Source organism: Danio rerio, chromosome 4 (assembly GCF_049306965.1).
Source record: "Danio rerio strain Tuebingen ecotype United States chromosome 4, GRCz12tu, whole genome shotgun sequence".
Taxonomy (NCBI): domain Eukaryota; kingdom Metazoa; phylum Chordata; class Actinopteri; order Cypriniformes; family Danionidae; genus Danio; species Danio rerio.
Window position 1 is genome coordinate 13,533,934 of NC_133179.1, and position 25,657 is coordinate 13,559,590.

A 25,657-nucleotide genomic window follows, 5' to 3' on the forward strand; every position below is an offset into this window, starting at 1 on the left:
CTGGGGTAAGATGAAGGAGGAGACATTGAAGAAAAATCCAAAGAATCTTGATGAACTCTGGGAGTCCTGCAAGAACGCTTTCTTTGCCATTCCACATGACTTTAAGTTATTTGAGTCATTGGAGAGATGTTTGGATGCAGTTATTCTGTTAAGTAACAAGACTTTTGTCTAAGCAAAGTCAGACCTTACTGCCCTAATTAAATTATTAAAAATCAAGGAATGATCATATTATATAATCTAGAGGCCTTTGCCTTTCATATAAGCCACTTCTGATACCAAATGATCAACTAGAAGTCAAGTTATTATTTGTTGTTCCTAAAAATTGGATAGGCGACAAGAGCTTTGTCAGGTAGTGTACATGGCTTTATGTATGTGTTTAAATGTAGCACAAACATTGCATAGAGTACTTCTAACATGCCCTCATGGTGCCTATTGTGCTACTTGAAGCTTGAAAATGCATTCGCTTTATTTATTGCATCGAGTCATCACGATATGAAAACACCAGATAGTCATTTATACATGCACTTAAAGTAATTAAAAATTAAGCTGAATTTTTCAGTAGTCACTATACAGTCTTCTGTGTCACATGATCAGATATCTAAGAAGCCATGAAAGCAACTAACATAACTGCTCTAAACATATGTTTCTGAATGTTGACAGCAGTTATGTTGGTTGCTTTTTTCAAGAAACGTCCATATTTTCAGGACTCATTGATGAACAATAAAACTCAAACAGCCTTTTGCTCAAGTAAAAATAAACTTGCTTAGATTTAGATACAACTTTACTGCAACACTGTAATAAAATGTTTGCTAATTATTTTGTATTTTGTGGTTCACATGGTGTTAACGGTTGTGAATTGCATTATGAGATGTTGGCTCCTTGGCTCTGTAGAATTTTGATGTTGATAATTCAACACTGCAGATTAACAAAGTGACTTTTATTGCCATTTTTAATAGTTTGAGACAAGAGATTGTTAAAAGAAACTATATAACGAGAAATAAGCCTGTAACAACAGAATAAGTACTGGCAGTTCGCTTTTTGTACCGTAATTTACAACACAGACACAGACAATATATGACTTCAAACTACTAAAAATGTCAATAAGAGTCACTTTTCAGAATCAAAATTCTTTTAAGAATCATAAAAGTGGAGAAAAAAAAGACACCAAATCAATTGAATACATGTGTGGAGGAAAATATCAATTCTTTCAAAAGTATCCATGTATATATATGGCACAGTGCTGAAGCATGTCTCTTAGACACCTGATCTTCCTTTAACCTCTGCTCCATCATTTGTTCCACATGGTTTCAGGGCCTATAAGTGAGGATTGTAAAACAAAGAAAGTGGGCCGAGTTTTACGGGCCGGTTTTGCGGCTTCTGTACAATAGCGGTGTGCCTGCGCTGTGGTGGGTCCCACACCGTGTAGCGCTGGCAAGCCAATCAGTTGCTTGTTGCAGAATGAGTGATGCTTTCTGACAAAAATTCCAAGTATTCACACGTCTCAAGTAAAGCAAAGATGGAACGGCTGCAGATGTCGACCATCTCCACCATCACCAGACGAATCGTCAGATGTTGGGGTCTGTAAAAGTAACTTCACGCAACTGGAATGTTGATGTCTACCTATCAAATACACAAGCAGCCACCTGGAAGAGCATTCATCACTCAAAAAAGCAGCCTATGGTTGAAAACTGACTCAGAGTCTCGGTGAAGAGGAAGAAGAATGATGGCAATGTGCATGCAAGCAATTCGCACATTACGCCAATTAACCTCTATGGGGGGGCTCTGCTCGATCGGCCGTGCTTCCCGCTCCAGTCCAGAGAAAGCTGAGAGAGGACAGGTGAAAATAAACAGTTGCTTGGGGTGATTATTTGTACTGTTCCACATCACATAGCAGCTAGGCCCACCATGACTGCCCTATGGGAGCCACGCGAAAGCTGCCCCCGTCAGGTCACCTTTCATGGGGGAAATACAACAATAACAAAAACACTGTGTGGAATGGCAAAAATGCAGCAGGCAAATGAAACGGCGGTAACCGTAGATTCATTTCGTGCCGTGAGTTTTCCGAACATCTGGTTGCGTTAGGGCAGGTGCAGTCAAGGAGCAGGTATGTTCCATTTGTGCCTGCCTCTGGGCGCCGAAGCGGGCACTTCAGAAAGATTCGGTCTGTTGAGAATCAATTGAAATGTTTCTCCATTATAATGGGCCTTCTGAGAATCGCAACAGATTCACCTGCTAGGTTAAAAAAAAATGTGTGCCACACATGTGCAAGATTTGCACAAACCGGCCATTTTATTAGGCATGCTTTTCTAATATCTTATCAGCCAATATCATGTCAACACTTTACGCATGTAGACATGGGCAAAGTGATCTCTTAAAGCTTAAATTTTAGAACTGGTTTGTGCCAGGCCAGACAGTCTGATCTGAATGTTTTAGAAACTTCTTATCCACTGGGACTTTCACACAACCATCTGGTTTACAGAGTATGAGCTGAAAAAGAGAAAATATTCAGCAAGCGGCAGATCTATGAGTTTAAATGCATTTTAATGCTATGGAGAATGGTTGTTTTAGATTCAAAGTAAACAGCAATTTAAAAAAAAAAACAACAACCAGAAGAGGATCTCTGGTTTGACAACACATCCAACCTTGAAGCAGATGAGCTACAGCAGTAGAAAAGCCACCCTGAGCTCATGAGGAAACATAACCATTTTACGTTTCGCCAGTTTAGTGGTTAATTCCAGTCGTATGAAAATGTGTGATTTTAAAAAGGGGGTGTGGCACCCAACCACCTCCTTCTCCCCCCAAACCCAACTATAATTGGGGGATAAGCAAATCTAACTAAATTGTATAATTGACAAGGTACAAATTCATATGAATTAGCCACTAAATTGAAAACTTATGAATTGCCATGAGATCGTGTTGGAAAAGCACACAAATGACAAATTACACTAGAGCTGCATACTTATGCACTATTCTACGCCATTTTGTAGTATAAATAGTGTAAGTAGTGTGTTCACACTGAAAACTCTTAAAATAATAAGTGCACTTTAATTACCTGGATGATGCACTCATTCAGCCGCTAAAATGAAGTGTGTATTGATGGACACTTCACGCACTCAACGACCGCAGGTTTGCTTACGTAGCGGAAGGGGCGGAGCTATCGGACGCACATGTTGGATAACTTTATTTATTTTGGATGGAGAAAGCAAAATTCTCCTACGAGAGTGATTATATCGCCTCCCGATGGTGAATGCAGCAATACTCACGATAGGTATTATTTGATAATTCGGTCGTTTATTTCACTAATTTGGCAACTGTCAAACGTCATCAGGGAAACGGTTTGAATTTCCGTTTAGTAAAAAAAACATTAGTGTGCCATTTGGGACAACACTACATACATGTACTATCCTGTTGAGTGTGTAAGTGCATAAGTACATAGTGCATGAGTGCATAGTGTATAGTGTGCCATTTGGGACGCAGCTTAGGACTCAACCAACGGGAGTGTTGAAAAGTGCTGAAATTTGACTTTGAAGCATTTATAATAACCTTGTTGGATGGAAAGCTCAGAATCTGGTGCAAAAAAAAAACACAGATACATGGATTCATCCTGCCTTAAATCAAGATTAATGTCATATAGTGATATAATGGAGTGCAGAACATTTTCCTGGTACACAAAAGAGGCAGTTTGTGATCTATTTAGGCTATATAAACAAATTGGAAACAAATGCCTGCTACACTATACACCGGATAACTTGATGAGAAGAATTTTGACCTTGCCAAACTGACATTATGTTATCAAATCCTGTATATTAAAGGCTTTGGCAAGAGAAGCAGAAGGCAGAGTGTGTTTGTGCCAGTCAGGAAAATTCCCCTGGGGTGTGGGGAAGAAAGACAGAACCAACAAAAGCAACAAGCGCATTATGCCCAGTGTGGCGAAAGGTTCTCGTCATTGTCTCGGCAGAAGACAAGCAATGTAAGTAGAACATCAAAGGGGCGAGCTGGAGAATAGACTGTCTGAGCCAAGAGCTTTAGATCTGCTCTGCACTATACATAATCACCCCGTCGGAAAAATACAGTAGGCTTTACAGGTAGAGCTGGAGGACACTGGGGATGGGTGTCATTGTTACTGGCTCTCTGGGCTTCAATAACACAAAAGGGTTTAAGAGTATAGCAAGCTAAACAAATATACTGAGTCATATGTTGAGGTATTTCATCCTCATGTTTCAAAGTTGTTTGTTTCAATCCCGACAGGATGTCATTAAAGGGTTATAGAGTAGATTTGGTGACTATTTAAGTTTAAAATTCAAATTCAACCCCAACGCCATGGGAACTTTGCATTTTGTTTGGAAATCGTCCAACCTAAAATCAACCAAATATCAATGTCTAATGATGTTACAGCTTGACGTTATGTGGACGTTACCACTATGACGTTTATCAGATGTTGGGTTTCGATTGCATATACCTGACGAATAAATGTCAGTATTTGACATCAATATGACGTTGGATTTTGGTTACTTTTCACCAAAACCTAAAGTCAACCAAATATCAACGTCATTTGACGTCGTTATTGGACGTAATGTTGTCCTTAGACTCTGGCTAGACATTGAATTTTGGTCACCTGACATCACAACCTAAATCTAACCTAATATTAACGTCTCATGACGTTGTGTGTCTGCTAAGCAATAACTAAATGCACTACAGAATGTTACGTTTACACACATCCACAAATTACATGTAAATGCATCAGCTTTTTACAGCGTAATACTCACTACTCTTGAGTACTTTTAAAAGGTCTTTTTACTCATACTATGAGAAATATTTACAACAGAAACTTTTACTCTAGTTGCACTACACGTTTAGGCAAGTAATGGTACTTTTACTTAAGTATGATTTTTCAGTACTCTTTCCACCAACGTCTAGCTCACATTTTGTTTATTAATTAATAAAAATAAATATCTATTTCATTTCAACTTTATTTGTTTATAAAATGTAAATTTGCTACAAGAGTTTTAGATTTTCAATGACTTTGCATGACTTTTCAGGTCTGAAAATCACCATCTTCCACTCCATGGTGTATGGAAAGTCTCTCATTCTCTCCAATTCTCTTATTTGATTTCTTTTAACATGGATACATTTGTTCTTCAACATCATATGAAGCGGTTTGTCCATAAACGTGTGTGTGGCAAGGCTTTTATTGTTAACAATAAAACAGCAAACAGCGCAAATAGGCAAAAAAAAAAAAAGAGGGCCAAACAAAAACACCTCGAAATCCTTTAGAGTAAATGCCAAACCACCCACTCTATCAAACACGACCTGCCAAGAAACATCAGAAAGAAACCTGCTGCGCCACCTTCTTATAGTATAATGAATTGCTATAAATAAAGGCAGGGAAAATTATAGAGGAATTACCAAAAAAAAAAAAGAGGTAGGAAAACGCATTAACAGAGCATCATCCAGACTCGTGGGACGATGCCGTAAGGAGACTCTAAACTAAATAAATCACTTCTCTAAGACTTTGAAAAGCGATCGCATTTACACGGATGGCGTGCTTTAAGACTCCTGGCCGATATATGATTGTGTGTGTGTGTGTGTGTGTGTGTGTGTGTGTGTGTATAGTCTGAGCTGTAAAGTGAATCATTGTCTCTGGAGAATAGGATCTTTTTTGGCCCTGCCCTGCTTCTCCAGAGACAAAAAACACTGACATCAAAGCCTCGCTGTCATCATGCAAGAATTTCGGAGTGCCCCCATCCTTCAAGAACCAGCCACCCTGGAATTTTAAGTGGATTTCTCCATCCCATCTCTCCCTGGGTCTCTATCTGAACAGAACGGGTGAGGGGATCCAGGATGGCAAACCATATGACTTTTAGAAGTGCTTTACTATCTAGTAGACATACTCATTTGATTCATTTATGATAGACTTTTGTTTGGCAAAGCTGAGGTTACTCGAGCATCATTACTCTGGTCTTTGGTGTAAAATGATACAGTATGAAGCATTTTGATATGCTGATTTGATGCTCGAGACACATTCTTGTTATCATTAATGCTGAAAGCTGTTGTGGTGCTTGATATTTTGTCTTAAATTAATATTTAATGTGGCATTAGAAAGATACTGATTTTTTATTCAGCTAGGTTGTATTTAAAGACAGACTTGTGTATTTTACAAAACATTTCTATATAAAATACATTTTGTGATTTTAAAATTTCTTATTACAAAAACTGGTGAAAACATTCTGGTTTTCATTAAAAACGGAGCACAAACATATAGTATAAGCAAAAAAAAAAATACAATTCTACATAAAATTCAGCTTTTTCACCACAGAAAAAATATATTTTAAAATATATTAAAATAGAAAGCAGTTGTTTAAAATGTGTAATATTTCACACTGTTGCTATTTTTACTTTAAAGGTTTGAAAAGCATAAAAGTAAAAACATTAAATCAAAGGTTTTCAGGCAAATATGAAAACAATAATATTATAAATGACCTAATATATTATAATTTATGTCATTATATGTATGTATATTTTAAAGAATCAAACTTTAATCTAAAATAGGATTTATAAGATATAAATGAACACTCTAAAATATATTTACCACAAAGAAACAAGACAGTAAATATTGCATTTGAATATGATTTTAGTAAAACAAAAAAAGGGCTCTATTTACTGTATTAATATGATGATATTGTCAATATATTGATCTTAACAGGTGTTTAACATTGTATTGGGTTGTGTTTAAGGATTACTGGTTTATGGTATGAGATTACACATTTATTATTTTTCCAGGCCTATCAAAAATATAGTTGTAATCAAAATAGCTTCCATTTCATTCATTTTCTTTTCAGCTTAGTCCCTTTATTAATCCGGGGTCGCCACAGCGGAATGAACTGCCAACTTATCCAGCACGTTTTTACGAAACCATCTCTGTGAAACATCCACACACTCATACACTACAGACAATTAAGCCTAATTCACCTGTACCACATCTTTGGACTGTAAGAGAAACCGGAAGACACAGAGGAAACCCACGCGAACGCAGGGAGAACATGCAAACTCCACACAGAAACGCCAACTGACCCAGCGGAGGCTCGAACCAGCAACCTTCTTGCTGTGAGGCAACAGCACTACCTACTGCGCCACTGCGTCTTCTTAAAATAGCTTCGAGTCACTTGATTTTATAAGACATATTACTTTAGCATAAGGGAGAGGTTTTTAAATAACGTTTTGTAAGATATAACTAGGCCCACATGGAATCTACACGTGCAGAAATCCGCAGATTTCCACAGATTTTTAGCCCTCATTGAGTCTGTATATTCACTTGCGTAAATGTGTGTAAATTTATATTTATTCCCTTTTTTAAATTCATTTTACTAATTTATTGTTATATAATAATAGTTATATTTAAATGTTCATATGATTTCTTGACAATACTGTTTGTGGAGCAATGTTTTCTGTCTTTCAGCAGATAGAGAGACTTGCTTTGTTTATCAAATAAGTGGCTCTAATTGGATTTGCATTGTAAACAATACAAGTAATATATATATATATATATATATATATATATATATATATATATATATATATATATATATATATATATATATATAATATATATATATATATATATATATATATATATATATATATATATATATATATATATATATATATATATATATAAATATATATATATATATATATATATATATATATATATATATATATATATATATATATTTATATATATTGCATTTTTTAATATTGATATTTATATATATATGTATATATATATATATGTATATATATATATATATATATATATATATATATATATATATATATATATATATATATATATATACTATTTTTTATTTCATATTTCAGGTTATTAGTTATGATACTCCTAAAATTATTCCACATAAATCTGCAGAATTTATTAATTAATTTTTTTTTTACATAATTCTCTATAGAAATAGCAAAAAATGTCTGCAGATTCTGTCTAGCCCTAAATACAACATATTAGCCTATTAGCATTCTGTTATCAAAACGTTGGGTGACGAGTAGGATGTTGTGTTGAAGAAATAGTTGACCCAAAAATGCAAATTCTATCATCATTTTCTCACCCTTTACTAGTTCCAAAACTGTTTGACTTTGTACAGTTGAACACGAAAGAATATAATTTGAGGATAGCTGGAAACCTGTAACCATCGACTTCCATTTTTTGTTTATCCTACACTGGAAGTCAATGGCTACATGTTTTCAGCTTTCTTCAGGATATCTTCTTTTATGTCCAACAGAATAAAGGTTTGGAACATGAGGATAAGAAAATAATGAGTACATTTTTGGGTGAACTACTCCTTTAAGAGTAGACCTTTATAAAGCGTGTAACACTGCCACCTGTCAGCATTACAGCGACACTGCATCTGTCAGAGCAGCAGCACCATGGCTGAGCAGGAAGCGCCCGCACCTCTAAAATCTCTCAACTCCGATGATCCAACATACATTTCTTTTATTAACAAATCCAACAGAACAGCAGAAGCATGGTGGCTGAACTTCTCGGGAAAGCCGGTGTCTTACGGCGACATAAATCCAGGGAAATCTCTTCAGATGAACACTTATCTGAGTAAGTAACGCTATCATAAAACTGTTTGTTTCCAGTCGAGGTTTGCACTAAATCAAGTATTTCCAGCTCATCCATGGATGTTCAGAGCATCTGATGGAGCTAAACTGCTGGTTAGCTTCAGTGAAGTTTACTTTCCTGCTCCTGCGCAGTATGATGATTACGGGCACCCGCATTTCCAGGCGGTCTACGTCACTACTCCAAGTACGTATCCATCAGTATTGTTATATATCTGTGCTCTAGTTTCAAAATATTTGATTAATGTAAAGGTCCTGCTTGTTTATATTTGTAAGAATTTTTAGTTAAGTATTTATACTCTTATTTTTATGTTTGTTTTATTTTATTTTATGTATTGATGTTATCATTTACTTTCTATCACCCTGGCATTGTTTTGTTTGCTGTATTGTCATGTATATGTTGTTTAAAGCATAATAAAAAAAATAAATTAAAAAAAAAGTATTGTTATACATCGAAAACGTAATTTTTGGATATTTTAATTATGATAATTTGAATAATGAAGCTTTTGTTATTAACCTATTTATTTTGTTAATTAAGTTTCATATTCATAAGTGTAAATTTCCAACAAAAAACTTGTTTTACTGTGTTTTATAAGGAACTGAAAAATTACTTTTGCACTATTCAGCATAGTGCTCATCGAAAAGCCATTAAAACTGTCCAACTGTCCTCTAGTTTCAATATTTTTGATTAATGTAAAGGTCCTGCTTATTTGTATTTGTAAGAATTTTAGTTAATTGTTTACTCTTGTTTTTATGTTTGTTTAATTTATTTATTTTATGTATTATTATCATTTACTTTCTATCACACTGGCATTGTTTTGTTTACTATATTGTCATGTATATGTTGTTTAAAGCATAATAATATTATTAATAATAATAATAATAATGATAATAAAAAGTATTTTTATACATCAATTTGCGGATGTTTCAATTAAACGTTTTGCTCTATTTTGTTTTTGTCAGTGTATTCATTACAAGAATGCTGCCTGCGGCTGATCAGGAGTTTGGTGAGAAAACAAGACATCTGCAAGCTGGAAATACCTGAGGGTTTGAGACAGGACATCAGGCGCGCGCCTGATTTACTGAGAGACATCCAGACATTATCCGCCGCGAGAGATCTGTGAAGGCTACAAACAGAGCCATTTCTCTCTTTTCGATAAAACCGAAAGAAAAAAAAAATCCCATATTCAAAGTGAAAGTATGCTATAGGCTACCTCACTATGAACGTAGTCAGCCTTTTCTCTTTCCTGTTCCGTGATGTTATTTGTTTGGTACTGGAGTTTACAAAAGATATGGAGCTCGTACGCTCTGGTGACTGGTCTTTCTTAAACAGTAAAATTATTGAAGGTCATCAGTGCCAAAATTCTTTTAACGACAATAAAATTATGGAGGGTCATCAGTGCCAAAATTCTTTTAACGACAATAAAATTATGGAGGGTTATCAGTGTCAAAATTCTTTTAACAACAATAAAATTATGGAGGGTCATCAGTGCCAAAATTCTTTTAACGACAATAAAATTATGGAGGGTTATCAGTGTCAAAATTCTTTTAACAACAATAAAATTATGGAGGGTCATCAGTGCCAAAATTCTTTTACCAACAATACAATTATGGAGGGTTATCAGTGTCAAAATTCTTTAAACGACAATAAAATTATAAAGGGTCACCATTCTTTAAAAGAAACATGAATTATTATTATCAACATACAGTTACCATACATACACCATGAGTTTGACACCAGAACAGTATGTGCAACCATAATTTATTTATTCATAACCAAGCATGTTGTGCAGTTTGAATAATTAGTTTCAAAGGCACAAAAAAATAGAGACTGGAAAAGAAAACCAAAAATGTTGAGTGCACTTCTGTATTTTAAACAAGTACAAAGATATAGGGTTCATACACATTTTTACTACAAAAATTCCAAGACTTTTCCTGGATTTTTAAGTTAATTTTTATGACCTAATGTTTCATGTAATCTCTACATATTCGTGGCAAATCATAATGCTGTGTTCACACCAGACGCGGAACGCGCGGATAAATCGGGCTATTTGCGTGTAAATAGCCGAGTGAACATTTAAGTTTACTCACTTCATTCGCGCGTTAAATCCGCTTCATTCGCGTGTCAAATTTACTTCAGAACAGACGCGGATTCGCGTGATGGGCAGGGCTTCTGTCTTCCCGGTGACTGTAGCTTCGTTGCTAAAAGGCTAACATGGGTTTTATGAAGAAAATAACATTGTTTATGTACTTTATGAAGGCTGAAAAATAGCGTCGATACGTTTAGGACCGTGTCTGAGTCCACTACATGCTTTCAGAGGTGCATCCAGCTCTATGAGCTCATAAACTCCTCCAGAAACTGAACCTGTGTCACCGAGGCTTTCAACGGTGCTTCTGACTGAGCCAAGCCCAGTTTGATGACTTGTTGTCGGTGTCGCCTGGAGGATTCCCCGCGGGACACCATCAACAGGTTCTACGTCACAATCACACCCCCACAAGAGCAAGCTTCAGATTGGTTAACGCGGCACGAATGTCCGCTGAAGTTCAGATTTTCGAATTTGAGAGATTCACGCAAAACGCTCGTTAAGCGCGTCAAACGCATAAAATGCTCAATTCGCCTCACGCGTATTGCGCTATTCGCATCGCGCCATTTGCACGTATCGCGCCGCAGGATGTCTATTCGCGCGTTTGCATTGACTTAACATGTAAATCACTCGCGTGCCGCGTCTGGTGTGAACGCAGCATAAGAAAAACAATGCACATTTAAATTTATTACAGCATATCATAAAATGCGCAGCAATCTATTTAGTTTCAATTTATTTTGATATCTATGTAAAATAGATGATGCTTACACAGCACCAATGTGAGAGCATGTTTTTGGCCAAGGTAGGAAGTAAAAACTAACCTACATTCCAGTTTACAGATATTTGTCAAGCTTATTTTAGATGATGTTAATAGTTTGTTAAACTAGTAATAGTAGGTGAAACTTGCTGTGATCACACTGCACTTTTCTCCCCATAGACTTCTATTCACGGGCATGCGAATGTGGCAGACAAGAAATGCAAGCATGTGCGAAAAGTTTCCTATTTCATTGCATTCGAAAGATCAAGCTTTGTGAATTCTTACCTGCGAAATCACATCAGGTGATTGCGTGAGACCATCAGAAGACCATTTACAATAGGAAATTTAACATATGGAGCAATCGCTCACTTTTATTAGTGTCTAATCATGTTGTTTGATACCACGCCTTTTCACAGCGCCATACGACAGAATTTCGCAAGCACAAGCTCTTGTGTGACCGCAGCTTAAGTTATTTTGGACAACGCTATGGACAACGGCTGCTAAATGACTAAATGTAAATGTAATTTCAATGACTTTTCCAAAACCTTGTGGGTTTTTTTGTTTTTCCAAAACTTTTCCAGGCCTGGAAAATGCCATGTCAAAATTCCATGACTTTTCCAGGTTTTCCATGACCGTATGAATCCTGAAGATAATGTGAATATGAAGTTTTGTAGAGGAAAATTCTATCTTTGTACTTACAGTTGTGGATACTTTTTAATCTCCCTTGTGATTTTTCTTTCTAGCGCGTATCTGTCAAACAACTGTGGGCACATATTGCATCTGTTGTATACTTTGTAAATCTGTGTGTGTGCATGCAGGCTAGCTTAAACACGGTGTGCATTTTGGGCTTTAACATGCCACTTTAGTACATGTAGAGACAGTTTTCATTGAAAAAAAGTGAAAAATGCAATATTCATGCAAGTGCAATATTATGTCTAATAATAAACTGAACTTAAACTCTGAAAACCGGTTCAGTTTATTATAATCTTCTATGTTAAGCTGCTTTGCCACAGGCTACATCAGGGGTGGCCAACCCTGTTCCTGGAGAGCCACCTTCCTGCGGATTTCAGTTGCTACCCATATCAAACACACCTGAAGCAATTAATTAGGACCTGAACACCACGTGATAATTACAGGCAGGTGTGTTTGATATGGGTTGCAACTGAAATCTGCAGGAAGGTGACTCTCCAGGAACAGGGTTGGCCACCCCTGATCTACATTGTAAAAGTGCTATAGAAATAAAGATGAATTGAACTGAATTAGCATATGCATGCGTCAGTATACCAAATCCTTGATGAGTTAACATTCCGTCTGATGTAACCCGATGCCCCTCATATGCAAATATAGTCTCAAACAAAGCAATTTAACTGGCTGTTTTAATTACTGATGCGTCAAACGGTGCTCTATAAGACAACTATTGGCCCTGATCACCTTCCATAATACATACTTCGAGAGATGCCAGACTTGATGTCATCTCACTTGGAACTCTGCTCAACCAATCAAACCTGAGGATGACAACTAACTGTTGTACACGAAGACAGGTCAAAATAGTCATTTTATTTTTATTTATACAGCAAAAAAAACATAAAATTATATAACATCTCAGTTTGCTTACATGACTATTTACCCTTTAAAAACATATCTATCATGATTACTATTGCACTTTGGGTACAGGCATACAGAGATCCCTGAATATGCTGAATTTTCTAGTTCATTTCAAATGAGATGACTGACGTGCTTTTTAAAACTGGCTCACTGCTGCTTTATCGATGTTACAATGTGCCACCGAAGACTCCTACAAATTAAAATGTTTATTACTCTGATATTTTAACATGTCTGTGTGATGTTTCATTGCAGATCTTAATGCCTTTCAGGTAATTCAGGCCATTTTAGAAGGACTGTGAGTTAAATTAATGATACACATACCATTTACAAACATACATAAAACCAAATGTGTTCCCCAGTCATTAACACTTACCTACCACGACACCTAAATCAACAAGAAATCACCACAGAATACAGATCTCACTAAAAACCAAGGAATCTAATGAGGAACAGTTAGTAGAAGAGAGAAATGTACAATCATTTTTTAGACATTCACATTTGCCCATTTAAATGACAATTATCACTTTGCAAGATGAAAATAAGGAGCCGATTACAACTAATAACAAAAATTAAGCAAAATCTGAGGAGTTTCATTAATGCCCCAATAGTAGAAGAGCATACATACACTAATAATATGAAAAATGCTAAATTAACGTTCTGTATCGAGTGCATGTCTGTTTAATGACTTTATTCATGCTTTTATTATAATTATTTCATATTTTCTGGTCCAAAAATGCAACACTTAATCTGTCAAGTGATTAATAACTCATTTTTTTTATTTGATTAATTCAGCAGCCGCCAAACCCCTCCGTCCTATTGTATGGAAAGTATGTTTAAAATAAATTAAAGTATTATTAATTTACCGAGTGCACCGACGTTCACCTGTGACATTGATGACGAGTGTCACAGCATTCAGTGTTTCTTCATGGCGTCGAGGATGCGCAGGATGTACAGGAACAGGTTGACGATATCCAGGTAGAGGTTGATGGATGCCAGGACGTGCTCCTCTGGGGACAGCTTGTGCATCAGCAAATGGGTATCGAAAATAATGAAGCCGCAGAACAGCAGAGCTCCGGCCCCAGCGAACACCAGCTCCATGGTGTCATTGTAGAAGAAGAACTGCACAGATAGTTGCAGAGTTAATGGCATGTGGCTTGAATCTTGCAAGGAAAAAGCATGGCGTGTCATATGTTCAACATAAATGAAGCTCCATTCCATTCACCCATTATAATAACAAAAATAAAATAATGTAAATAAATTATAATGTATAAAAGAGGGCTGCACGATATATAATTTCAGCATCGATATCGCAATGTGATCATTCGCATTATAATTGATCATTTCTGTGATTGAGGCTTGTGACTGTATGAGGATTTTAAAAGCGTTTGGCACAGGGAATTTTACCATTAGTAACGTTAATAACGATCAATTTTATTGAATTATTATTATTTTTTAAATTACTCTACCTGCATACTGTTAGGCGTTTATCTATGCTTTTAATTTTGTTTATTGGATTTTAAGCAGATGCGCCTACAGAATCATTCCAATCAATCTAAAATTGTAAGATCTCCAAACAGATTTTCAAGTCAATTGTTTTCATATTGCAATATATAATCGCAGACTAACAAAATATTGCAATGTTAATTTTTCCAATATCATGCAGCCCTAGTACAAATTGATAATAAATACACAAAAAACTAATTCATTTTATTGTTTTTTATTTAAACAGAAGTAACATTATACTGCAAATAAATCAAGTATCATACTATAAGAGTCATGCAGGCTATAAAAATATAACACTCAATAAATTTAATACAACTTGTTGCTTAACACTGAAGAAAACAAAAGTACAATTAAAGTGTGTGTGTGCACTTAGTGAAAAGTAAGTAGTTTTTAAAATTGCTTTGTGTGTGTGTGTGTATATATATATTTCTATATATATATAAATAAATAAATTATATATATATATATATATATATATATATATATATATATATATATACATACATACATACATACATACATACATACATACACACACACACACACACACACACACAAATAAAGTCAGTCAGAATTATTCGCACCCCTTTGAATTATTATTATTTTTAAAAAATATTTTAAATAGATTTCGGCTACAAAAAAAGCAGTTTTTAAATTTTTAAAAGCCATTTTAAGGACAAAATTATTAGCCCCTTTAAACTAAATTAGTTTTTGATGGTCTACAGAACAAACCATCATTATACAATGACTTGCCTAATTACCCTGAGGTTGGAGAGTGGGACAGGTAAGAATGTCGCGCGACATACATTGTGCACACATAGATTTGAATATCACTGTTGTTAGACACACTAGGTAAGGGGCGTGCTCCACCCACTGTACTTTTGTTTTCTCATCGTACATTAGAGTAGGTTAGGTAGTGCGTAATAGACGTGAAGATTTCTTTTCAGTAACTGCTGTTTTTTTCTTTTGGATAGTTAGCGTAGAGGTTGGGCCAATGGATTGTTTTGTTTTATTTATTTCTATTGTTTGGACGCCGCTCAGTTCTCCAACTCCCCCATCTATCTGGTCAAACATCCTGTGTCCCATTTGTTATCTGTAAATTTCAATGTATCCTTGTAAATATATAATGATCTTTCTATACACATATTTTTACATTTAATATTATTACTATCTTTGTAAATAAACTCACTTCAATGCATTTAGTTAGTCTTGGTATTTTGTCCCTCACTTGTTGATATTGTGTGTTTGCTTATGTGTTTCACCCAAAATTAATGGTACTCCCTTTCCCCTTGACTTGCCATCTTTCAAATCGTAACAGGATTGTAAACAAAAACAATGGTCCCGACGTATTTACGGTTTTACATTTAATTCCTACAGCTTCCGAGAATCCAAAAAGAGCCACATATTGATAAATAATGTTATGATAGCTGTTTTAACATTAAGTTACGATTAAATTAAAATAAGAGTTTGGTCACCTTTACATCTTTAGAAATGGAAAGATAATACATTTGCATTCAAATGATTAAAATATTAGTTAAAAAAAACGACTAAATTATATACGTTTAAGCTGTCTTTTGTTAATTAAGATTATATTTAATAATTTTCCCCACAGCAATAATTTAGATGTTCAAATTTTTGGACTCCTTTGTTGTTGATTAGTTCCAGTTTTAGCTTGGGTACTGACTGATCTAATGTCTATGCACAAATATAATATAAGTTTAAAGAAAGTTCTTATGCTGAGCACTGTGTATACACACACATAGTTACATACATTCCCATTCACCATGGCATTTATGTCTTGCAAACAAAAGCATTTTAAAGAGCATTCAGTTCATTGATTGATATGCCTCAGACTCACCCTCAGAAAGCTGGCAATGATCAAGATCCACAGGCCAGCAAACAAACTAAAAAAATAAAGAGCAATCAGTTCTCTGCAAGTAAATTGTTATCAATATGGATTATTAATAAAACAGCAAAAGACAGAGCAAGAATTGTTGCATCAAGCAAGTTATTACGCCGACCAACAATATGAATCAAGGAATTCCTCAATCCTCCTCGCAAAGAAATTAATTTTCCCTCCCAGCGACTTCCCATGTGGACAAGTGGACCATGCATCATATCATATAACAGAGTTATGACTCATGAGCCCTATTATTTTCGTTACACTTCATTTTAATGACCAGAAAGAAGAATGTTTCTCCAGAGACAATTGCGGCCACATCACTCCACATGGATTCAGGAGTAAATGGATTAAAACAATAATTCTTGCACTCGGTTACCATGATGAATGTGACAGAGCCAAGCCTTGAGCTGAAGGGAAAGAGAGAAATACCTGGCTCCGAGTTTGCTGAAGTCTCTTTTAGACTGGAAGGTGTATGCAGTGAGGCCCAGAAACACAGCAGACGTCAGCACAAAAGCCTGGAGGACTATGGTGTACTCATAAAATGACACTGGAAGGAGAAATAGGAAAAAAAAGTGATCATTTGCATTAGATTTAATCCTCACACTGGATGCTTATAAATTTAGAAAACACATTAAATTACCTGCAGTAGCAACAGACAGTGACTCCAGCAGAGTCTGTGTAAAATGCACAACCATTACATCATTTTTTATTTATTCAAGATTTATTGCAACATTATTATTCTTAAAAATTGTATAAATATTTAAACAAACAAATACATTTCAGCAAATGTTGCGCAACATTTGGGCAAACAAAATCATTTAAATGAAGATATTTAAAATATAATAATATATTATTAAAGGACCCTTTAACAAGCCTGTCATGACACGTTTAATGGTCATCAGCATCTTAAATACTTTAAAGTTTTTAATATATATATTTATATATTACATATATATATATATATATATATATATATATATATATATATATATATATATATATATATATATATATATATATATATTTTATATATATATATATATATATATATATATATATATATATATATATATATATATATATATGTATTTTTTTTAACATATGAACATATTATATGTATTTATATATGTAGTATATCATCTTTGCTTCAAATTACAAAAAAATTAATTACCACTTGTGCAAGCGGGTTTCTAATGCAGCGTCTATGGGACAGGACAGCAAATTTGACATATATCTCTCCTCTGGCTGCCGTCATCAGTCTCACACAATTTTTAAATTCTTTTTCTGCAAGTCTTTATAACACCATCGTTGAGTTTTTCTTTTATTATTTGAGCAAATAAGATTGTAAAAAAAAAAAATGTGTTGTATTCTCCCATTCACTGCGCTCTAAGTTTTCCCAACTATGATGACTTCCGCTACTGAGAAACCCGAAAGTGTGAAAAGGGTCTATAATTTATTAACAATACTTTACACATTTTGTCAGTCAAGATATATGCTAATAAAAAAATAATAATAATAAATATAAATATAAATATATATATATATATATATATATATATATATATATATATATATATATATATATATATATATATATACATACACACATACATAAAATGAATATGATATAGTATTAATATACAATATTAATACTAAATTAATAAAATACAATACAAAAATAGTAGCAATAATAACAAACACATAAACTATTTATTTTAAACTTCATTTATGCTTAAAACTGTAATATTATTTCAGGAGAAACCTTTTTAAATTGTCCATTACTACATTTCGTGAATAAAAACATTGTCTTTCATCTTTTTAAAAAAGCACATTATATTAAAGTTTGTTTTAAACTTTAAGTGATTATTATAACAAGTAAGTCTTGTATGAGCAAATAGACATCTTGTGTCTTGGTCATGTCTATTTTCAAAGCAATAACAATTTCTTTATTGATTCAATAGTGGATTATTTACTGCCATTATATTATCACACTCTTTATTATTTGTTTTTATTATACACCATGTATTATATAATTAAAAAACTTTCTTTTTCAACTTTTATTATTATATTAAATATTAGTTTGATCATCTTTGTGTTATACTTACAAATCCAAACAGCAAATAAAGGTTGACGGGGTGCTGGTGACGATAAAAAGCCAAGGCAAGGAGCAGGATAAGAGAGCCGATAGCGGATATCAGCACCAGAGAGGGACTGAGAAATAATGGGGTTCACATTAACACATTTAACACAGATGAAAGTCTACTTTGTCCCAATTAACAGACAGAATGATGTGTGGTGAACCCACAGTATGGATTTGGGCTTACCTTTCATGCACAAAGTTTTTAATAGGGTTACAGAGCATGAACAGGGCAGATACAGCTGTGGTGATGATAATCTGCAATGACAGGATGGTGTAGACCTTGCGGAGGAAATCTGGAAAAGAAATACACAAGTAAATGAGTTTATAAATGACTATTAAAAAGGCAAGACGTCCTGCTGTGTTGGTATCAAATTAAATTTACAAAAGGGATTTTATACATCCTAATTATGGAGTGTGAAACTTGCAAAAACAATAAATAAATAAATAAATAAATAAATAAATACTTATGCAAATATATAAATGAGTAAATAAATCCACAAATTCCTGCATAAATAAAACAATAAATAAATAAGAATGCAAATAAATAAATAAATGTATATTTAAAAAAATCCAAAAATTCCTGCATAAATAAATATATAATAAAATAAATATAATAAATAATAATGCCTTCACACCTTCTTGAACATAGTTCCATATTTACTTTTCCTTAGATCAACATGCTAATGAGAGGGTGTCTATCAATCATCACATTCATGTCATTTATTTAATGATTTACCTGCCCACACTATTATTTATTTACTTATTTATTTATTTATGCAGGAGTTTGTGGAATTTTATATACATTTACTTATTTACTTGCATATTTATTATTTTATTTATGCAGGAACTTATGGATTTATTTACTCATTTATTTATATATTTTGTTAAAAATGGGACGGTAATCGTTTTCAATGTATACTGCGTTTTTAAAAAGTCAAAATTTTCTGCTATACCATTCCTATGGTATATGTAAGATTTTTATTCACTTTTTTTTGGACACCAGTATCTCCAGCAGAAAAGATATCCAAAAATGCCATATAAATTGTAAAGAAATCAGTGTTTTTGAAACTAAAGAAGACAGCAGAAGTCAATGATTGATTTTAATTATTTAGCCTGACATGTCTATTGTTCTAAATTATTAAAATGTTTCCTAAAATAAACTATATTGTGGTCAGAGGGGAAAGAAGTTGTTGTTTTTCACCCTGACATTTTAAAAGACTATATTTTAGAGCAGTAATCACAATACCATCAAACCGTGATATTTTTACCCAAGGTTATCATATTGTCAGAATCTTATCCCGGCCCATGCATAATTTACGTATTTGTTTATGTATTTATTGTTTTTGAAGGATTCGCCCTCCATCCTTAATAAGCACATAAATGCAATTAAAGAGTGTAATATAGTGTTATAAATACAATTTGTTACAATAAAGTTAAATGTTGGTTAACATTTTGGTGAAATACTATGTAATAATCATGCATTAAGCAAAAGAAATTAATGTAACAAAGAATCAACAAACCTTTTATTTCTATGCATATAAAAATGTAATGTATAGTACATTTCTATAAAGGTTTGATTGAATTTCTTCCAAATATCACAAAAAGGAGCATTTCGAGCATTTTATTCCTTTACAAAACGACAGCTGGCCAGAATAACATCTACATAATTTTTAAAAACTGGTCTGACAACTACATGTGACATTTTAAGAAACGTGTGGCATTTCTTTGCATGCTAAAAATGACATTTGCTAAAAACAATGAGGAGCTCGGTGACTCGTGACAGCTGATTTATCGCTTGCGTCATACTGTAAGCATCTGCCGCTGTTTGCTAAACAAGGAGACACAAATAACCGAAATAAAACAGTACTGTCCATCAGCTGTTAAAAATTTTAGTAATTTCCAGAGCGTGTTACATTATAGACTGTGTTTCTGATTACGTAGACATCAACGTATCGACTTACCCATCCGGATGTGTACGCTAGCCGTCGCGACATTCGTGCCATAATTAAAATCATCCTCAATGGATGATCGCGGATGCTTTTCTTGATTCATGTTCAATAAAAGATCTAACTAAACCTGAATCATTTGGTGACAAATTTAATAACAAATACGACAGTCGCTTCCGTCGTTTGTCGTCTTCTTCTTCAGGTGTTTTACGTTAGATTGTAGCTCACCGATGCGCTACTGCCACCTAGATACAAGATCGTTTCAATGCGGCCATGAACATTTCCTGCTTGTTATAAAACTGTTTCATATCTGTAACAAGAGGCAATTTAATCATAACATATTATCAAAACAGCTATCATAACATTATTTATCAGCGTGTGGCCCTTTTTGGATTCTCGGAAGCTATAGAAACAGGAAATACATTAATACATTAATTATTATTACTAAATAAAGCTAAATGTAAAACAAAATGACACAATGACTGCCTAATAATAACAATAATAAATAAATAAAACCCTGTTTAATTATTATGATTTTAAGTAATCGGCTAAATAAGCCCATTTTCCATCATTCTAAAAATAGTGTAACACCACCGTCTATGCAGCTATGGCAAAGTATGTATCTGGATTTACCATTAAAAATGGACTATTGTAGACCCGAATTAAGCTGTTTAAGAAAAATAAAACCCAAATTCAAAATAACTTATTTTTTACTAAATCATATTAAGTCGTTTAAATAATAGTTTAAACAAAGTTATCTTGAAGAGAGAAATTTAAAATAATTATATTTTAACTGAAAGAAAAGCGTAATGTTTGGCCATATGGTGGGCGCTCTGTATGACGTCACTCAGACGAGACGCTTTGCTGATCTCGAGTGTCACAAAAGAGATTAAAAGGCAAATATAACTATCATCTTTTTCCTAATATGCATAAATAATATGTTATGTGATGTCTTAGTCCCTGTATAAATGTTATTGGGTCATTTTTAGTGCGATGATTGACGACTTTACAGAGGATGACCTGCCCTTGTAGAATTCTATGCGGTTAGCATTTCTGAGTTGAAATCACCCGGGTTTGGTGAGTTTACAACAAAATGATGTTCAGTCGGGTTGAATTGAGCGTTTATGTTTTATTAATGTGCTGAAGAGTATGTTTTTAAATGAGAGTATACCTATATTACAGTTCGGAAAGTATTTTGAATGTTCTATCATGTGAACTGAAGAAGTTCTGTTATGTGCTAAAATGCTAACCAGCGCTGCATTATCACACATGAATGTCATATTTGCACATTAAGGGTCAAAAAACACTCCTCCAGTTGTATTTTAAAACCACTTGTAGTTCATGTTGAATTCCTTTTAAGCTGTGATGTGTATTATAGTGATGTAAATTATCTGTGATATTTGTGATCCTGTTGTGTATGCCTTATTGAACATCACATCACAGAGAATTGCATTACAGCACCACCAAAAGACTTTGTACATTTGTGGGATTCATTGTGGGAATCTAAATATAGAGAAACAGAATTTAAATACATGTTAGTTTACAAATAGAATTTAAATATTTAATAGTATAAAAATAAGACTTAAATATATTTTAGTTAAACTAAATGTATATACTTAAGTTAAAATGAATATAAGTATTATTATACATAAAAAACAGTTAGTACAGTGAATAGATACAACATAAATAGATACAGCAAAACTACAAAATATTTCTAAAAAAGGCGGAACAAAGAGAAAAGCCTTTTCTTGTATTGTTATACATTTTTTACATTTTCAGTATTTAGTGAAATAAGCCTGATTTCACCACAACAACTAAAAATATTTATCTTTAAAATGTCCTGGATTTTAGCGATATCATGTCTTACTACAGTTCCTTTGAGAGCTGATTATTGAACCAATATTTCACAGATAGTTTCTACGTTTATCTGATAATTCAGATGCCTGAAAAACTACTGATTCCTTCAGAAATGAAGAAATAATTGCGCACACTCGCAGCAGAGCAAAGCAGACAGACAATTCTGCTTGAAGATTGATACACTTGATGACCACAAGAGGGACCCTGCAGATACAATGAGTGATAGAATGTTTGTTTATTTATTTAATTAGAAAAATGTTAATCACTAAACACATTCAGTAATATACATGAAGGCCTGTTGACGCTAGATATTTAATGAAATTCAATAAATTTCTGGAAGTCATTTTCAGTCTGTCCTGTAGAAAGTGTGCAGTTCTCCATCCGCTCCGCTAGAGGTGCAAAAGACCTCACGTTTAGCACGAGGCTCAACTTTGGCTCTGTAAACAACACAACACTTGACCACAGTCAAAACAAACCTTTCTGACCGTTTTAAAGATATAAAAGTAAATTTCCTGCAGGTGACAGTCAGTGAGAGTCTTTAAATGTCACTTATCAGCACACATTTGAGCCATTCAGGCAAAAACATGCGACCATCTCCGGATGAAGTGCAGGAATGCTGGACACTCCAACACCCGTAAGTATCTTTACACTTTTGTCGAAAAAGATTATATAGAAATGCTTAATTTGCATTTAAGTCGTTAATGACGTTTGTATTGATGTGATTTATGTAAAGTTTATTATGTAGAATAGTATTATTAAGCAGTAGTGCTGTTTGTTTTTTTCTATGCAGTCTATTTTTTATAATATTTGTTTATTTATTGTACTTGCTGAACATTTACAATCACATGCATAACAAATCTTACAACAGGACATTCACATTTTAGCATAAAACAAAGCAAAATGGATAAGCAAAATGACAAAAACAAAGAAAGAAGGATAGAAAAAAAGAGCAAAAGCGGGTTACATGATTACCATACACTCAGAAAAGACACAAGAAAAGTGGTACAAATATTCTTCCTTAAGGAACAGTTTTGTACTTTTTGTAAAAGACTAACATTTTAGGGTACAACTGAAATGAAGGTACACAATTATTCTCATAAAAAGGTACATAAGTGTTAGACAACTGCTTTATTACAATATCTTTGAAAATAAATATGACTGGAAAGGCAGAGATTTTATGAAAAATTTCCATATTAAAACATGAATTATCATTTAAAAGCATATGCTTGAAGAAACTCCTAAACATTAATTATTAAGTTCTACAAAACAAAACAACTCGTAAAACTAAATATAGGTATTGCCTACTAAACATTTAAGGCATTTTAAATAAACATTTGCTAAGCTTTTTTTTTTTTTTTGATAAATACACTTTCATTATTGATATGCGCACCTTTTACCATTTGCTTTTCACTACATGAGCTGGCAAAAGTCATATGCAAAGTGTTCATGCAGACATTTTAGTATTGAAAAACTAATTAAACATTGTGCATGTCTTTTTACAATACTTTTTCACAATTGTAATTTGTATTCATTCATTCATTTTCTTATCGGCATAGTCCCTTTATTAATCCGGGGTCACCACAGTGGAATTAACCACCAACTTATCCAGCACATGTTTTATGATAGATGGATTTTATGGATGTTTCCCAGAGATGCACACTCATTTACACACTACGGACAATTCAGCCTACCCAATTCACCTGTATTGCATATCTTTGGGCTGTGGTGGAAAGCGGAGCGCCCGGTGGATGCAAGGGGAACATGCAAACTCCACACAGAAACGCCAACTGACCCAGCTGAGGCTCGAACCAGCGACCTTGCTGTGAGGCTACAGCACAACCTACTGCGCCACCACATCGCCGCAAAATTCTATTTCTATTTTAAAATAAAGTAAATCAAATGAAATTTAAGATATTACAAAGGTATTGTGTGAAAATTGCAGAATTAGTTTTTTATATAGTACATGAGAGAATGTGTTTCTGTAACATTTTTGTGGAAAGTGTTGTGAAAAGTTTAGCAAAAACATAGATCTTAAAGATGTTAAACTATAAGTAAACTTTTTAAAAACACATTGTTTAAAAATGTATTTGATGTTTTATATTTACTGAAAATATATTGACACATTTTGGATATAGGAAAATGCTTTTAAATAGTTCTTGAAGGAACACATTTGACACTGTTAAGGTATAAAGTGTCTTGTCACTGTAGTGGTACCTTAATGGATCAGATTTGTACGTTTGATGAAGGTACAATATTGCATCTGCAGGTTTTAAAAACCGAAGGTACATTTTGGTTTCCCGTGGTACAAATCTTGTCCTTGAAGGTAAAACTGAATTAATACTAATGTGTTTATTGTCTAATAATGCAATTCTGTTCCATAAAAGGTACTGCCCCAGCGACAAGGGTTTGCACCTTCTTTGGTACAACATTGTACCATTTATTTTTTTCTGCGAGTGTATAGAGGAGGAGTGTAGTTTTTGGAGTGTTATCACAGTTCTGGTTGATTTACTACTTGGAAGTCCTTTAAGAGTTTCAAATTAAATGTTTAAATCAGCTATGAAATGGAAGATGTTAGGCTTCCTCTCCGACCATTTACACTATAAATATGTATGTGTATATAAAACTTGTCTAATAATATCAAAAGATTTAGCATAAACATGAGATTCTTATCTGCTTTTTTATCTTCGTTAAATATGACATCTTTTTCTTTATATTAATTCTATGACCTCTCAGTATATTAATAAAACATTCAACATCAACCCAGAAATATTTAATATGCATACAATCAACAAACAAATGCAAAACAGTCTCAACATCCTTTTCGAAAAAAAACAAGATTTAGAAAGATCAACTTTATATCTCTTGAGACACTGGTTAGGTGGCTATATTTTATATATGATTTTAAAGTAGATTTCACTGACTTTATTAGTGACACAATATCTCAATAATTCTCAGACTGTTTTTTTCCAATAGTACTTGTGTCTAATAGTTGCAGGATAATTAATCAAACTTATAGGAAATGTATTAATACATTTTCTGTCTTTTATATCAACACTTTTATCTAATAAAATCTAATTTTTAACCTTTAGTTTATTTGGTTCACTGTGACCCTGCGAAAGCCTCTCCAGGCCCGCTGGTATTGCATCAATTACAATACTATAATCTCGTGCAGGCACTGGAAAACTAAGCTTCTCTAAAAATGATTAAGTCAGTAAATATCCTTAACCTTTA

The 25,657-nt window shown here is 33.6% G+C and overlaps 2 protein-coding genes and 1 long non-coding RNA gene across 6 annotated transcripts; 2 read left to right on the plus strand and 1 right to left on the minus strand.

Annotated features, from left to right (window-relative positions):
* The first annotated feature begins 8,396 nt into the window (after positions 1 to 8,396).
* vhll (von Hippel-Lindau tumor suppressor like) lies at positions 8,397 to 13,295 on the plus strand. 4 transcript variants are annotated; one of them, XR_012401651.1, is made up of 4 exons: positions 8,397 to 8,617; positions 8,684 to 8,818; positions 9,595 to 12,497; positions 12,670 to 13,295. XR_012401651.1 is itself a non-coding variant. In NM_001128792.1 (3 exons), the coding sequence occupies exons 1-3, from the start codon at positions 8,437 to 8,439 to the stop codon at positions 9,753 to 9,755; spliced, it is 477 nt and encodes a 158-aa protein (NP_001122264.1). In that variant the 5' UTR covers positions 8,417 to 8,436; the 3' UTR covers positions 9,756 to 9,781. The 4 variants fall into 4 exon arrangements, 1 of the variants encoding a protein (NP_001122264.1); XR_012401652.1 differs by having other exon boundaries at positions 9,595 to 12,485; XR_012401653.1 differs by having other exon boundaries at positions 9,595 to 12,473.
* tmbim4 (transmembrane BAX inhibitor motif containing 4) lies at positions 13,010 to 20,812 on the minus strand. Its single transcript, NM_213138.2, has 7 exons — positions 20,585 to 20,812; positions 18,808 to 18,916; positions 18,589 to 18,694; positions 17,124 to 17,157; positions 16,913 to 17,030; positions 16,439 to 16,484; positions 13,010 to 14,196 (listed from the first exon to the last, which is right to left on the minus strand). The coding sequence occupies exons 1-7, from the start codon at positions 20,673 to 20,675 to the stop codon at positions 13,990 to 13,992; spliced, it is 711 nt and encodes a 236-aa protein (NP_998303.2). The 5' UTR covers positions 20,676 to 20,812; the 3' UTR covers positions 13,010 to 13,989.
* A 2,029-nt stretch (positions 20,813 to 22,841) lies between these two features.
* LOC141381599 (uncharacterized) lies at positions 22,842 to 24,822 on the plus strand. The gene is made up of 2 exons (XR_012401986.1): positions 22,842 to 23,060; positions 23,983 to 24,822. It is a non-coding gene; the product is annotated as an uncharacterized lncRNA (long non-coding RNA).
* Positions 24,823 to 25,657: the final 835 nt, after the last annotated feature.

Bases quoted from the DNA above. Each gene is read 5' to 3' on its own strand.
- vhll (NM_001128792.1), top strand. From the start codon at position 8,437: ATGGCTGAGCAGGAAGCGCCCGCACCTCTAAAATCTCTCAACTCCGAT. The intron at 8,618-8,683 runs GTAAGTAACGCT...AAGTATTTCCAG, and splicing joins TCAGATGAACACTTATCTGA to CTCATCCATGGATGTTCAGA. The intron at 8,819-9,594 runs GTACGTATCCAT...TGTTTTTGTCAG, and splicing joins GGTCTACGTCACTACTCCAA to TGTATTCATTACAAGAATGC.
- tmbim4 (NM_213138.2), bottom strand. From the start codon at position 20,675: ATGAATCAAGAAAAGCATCCGCGATCATCCATTGAGGATGATTTTAAT. The intron at 17,158-18,588 runs GTAAGTATAACA...CATTTTACACAG, and splicing joins TTTATTTGCTGTTTGGATTT to ACTCTGCTGGAGTCACTGTC. The intron at 17,031-17,123 runs GTAATTTAATGT...TTCTCCTTCCAG, and splicing joins ACTGTCTGTTGCTACTGCAG to TGTCATTTTATGAGTACACC.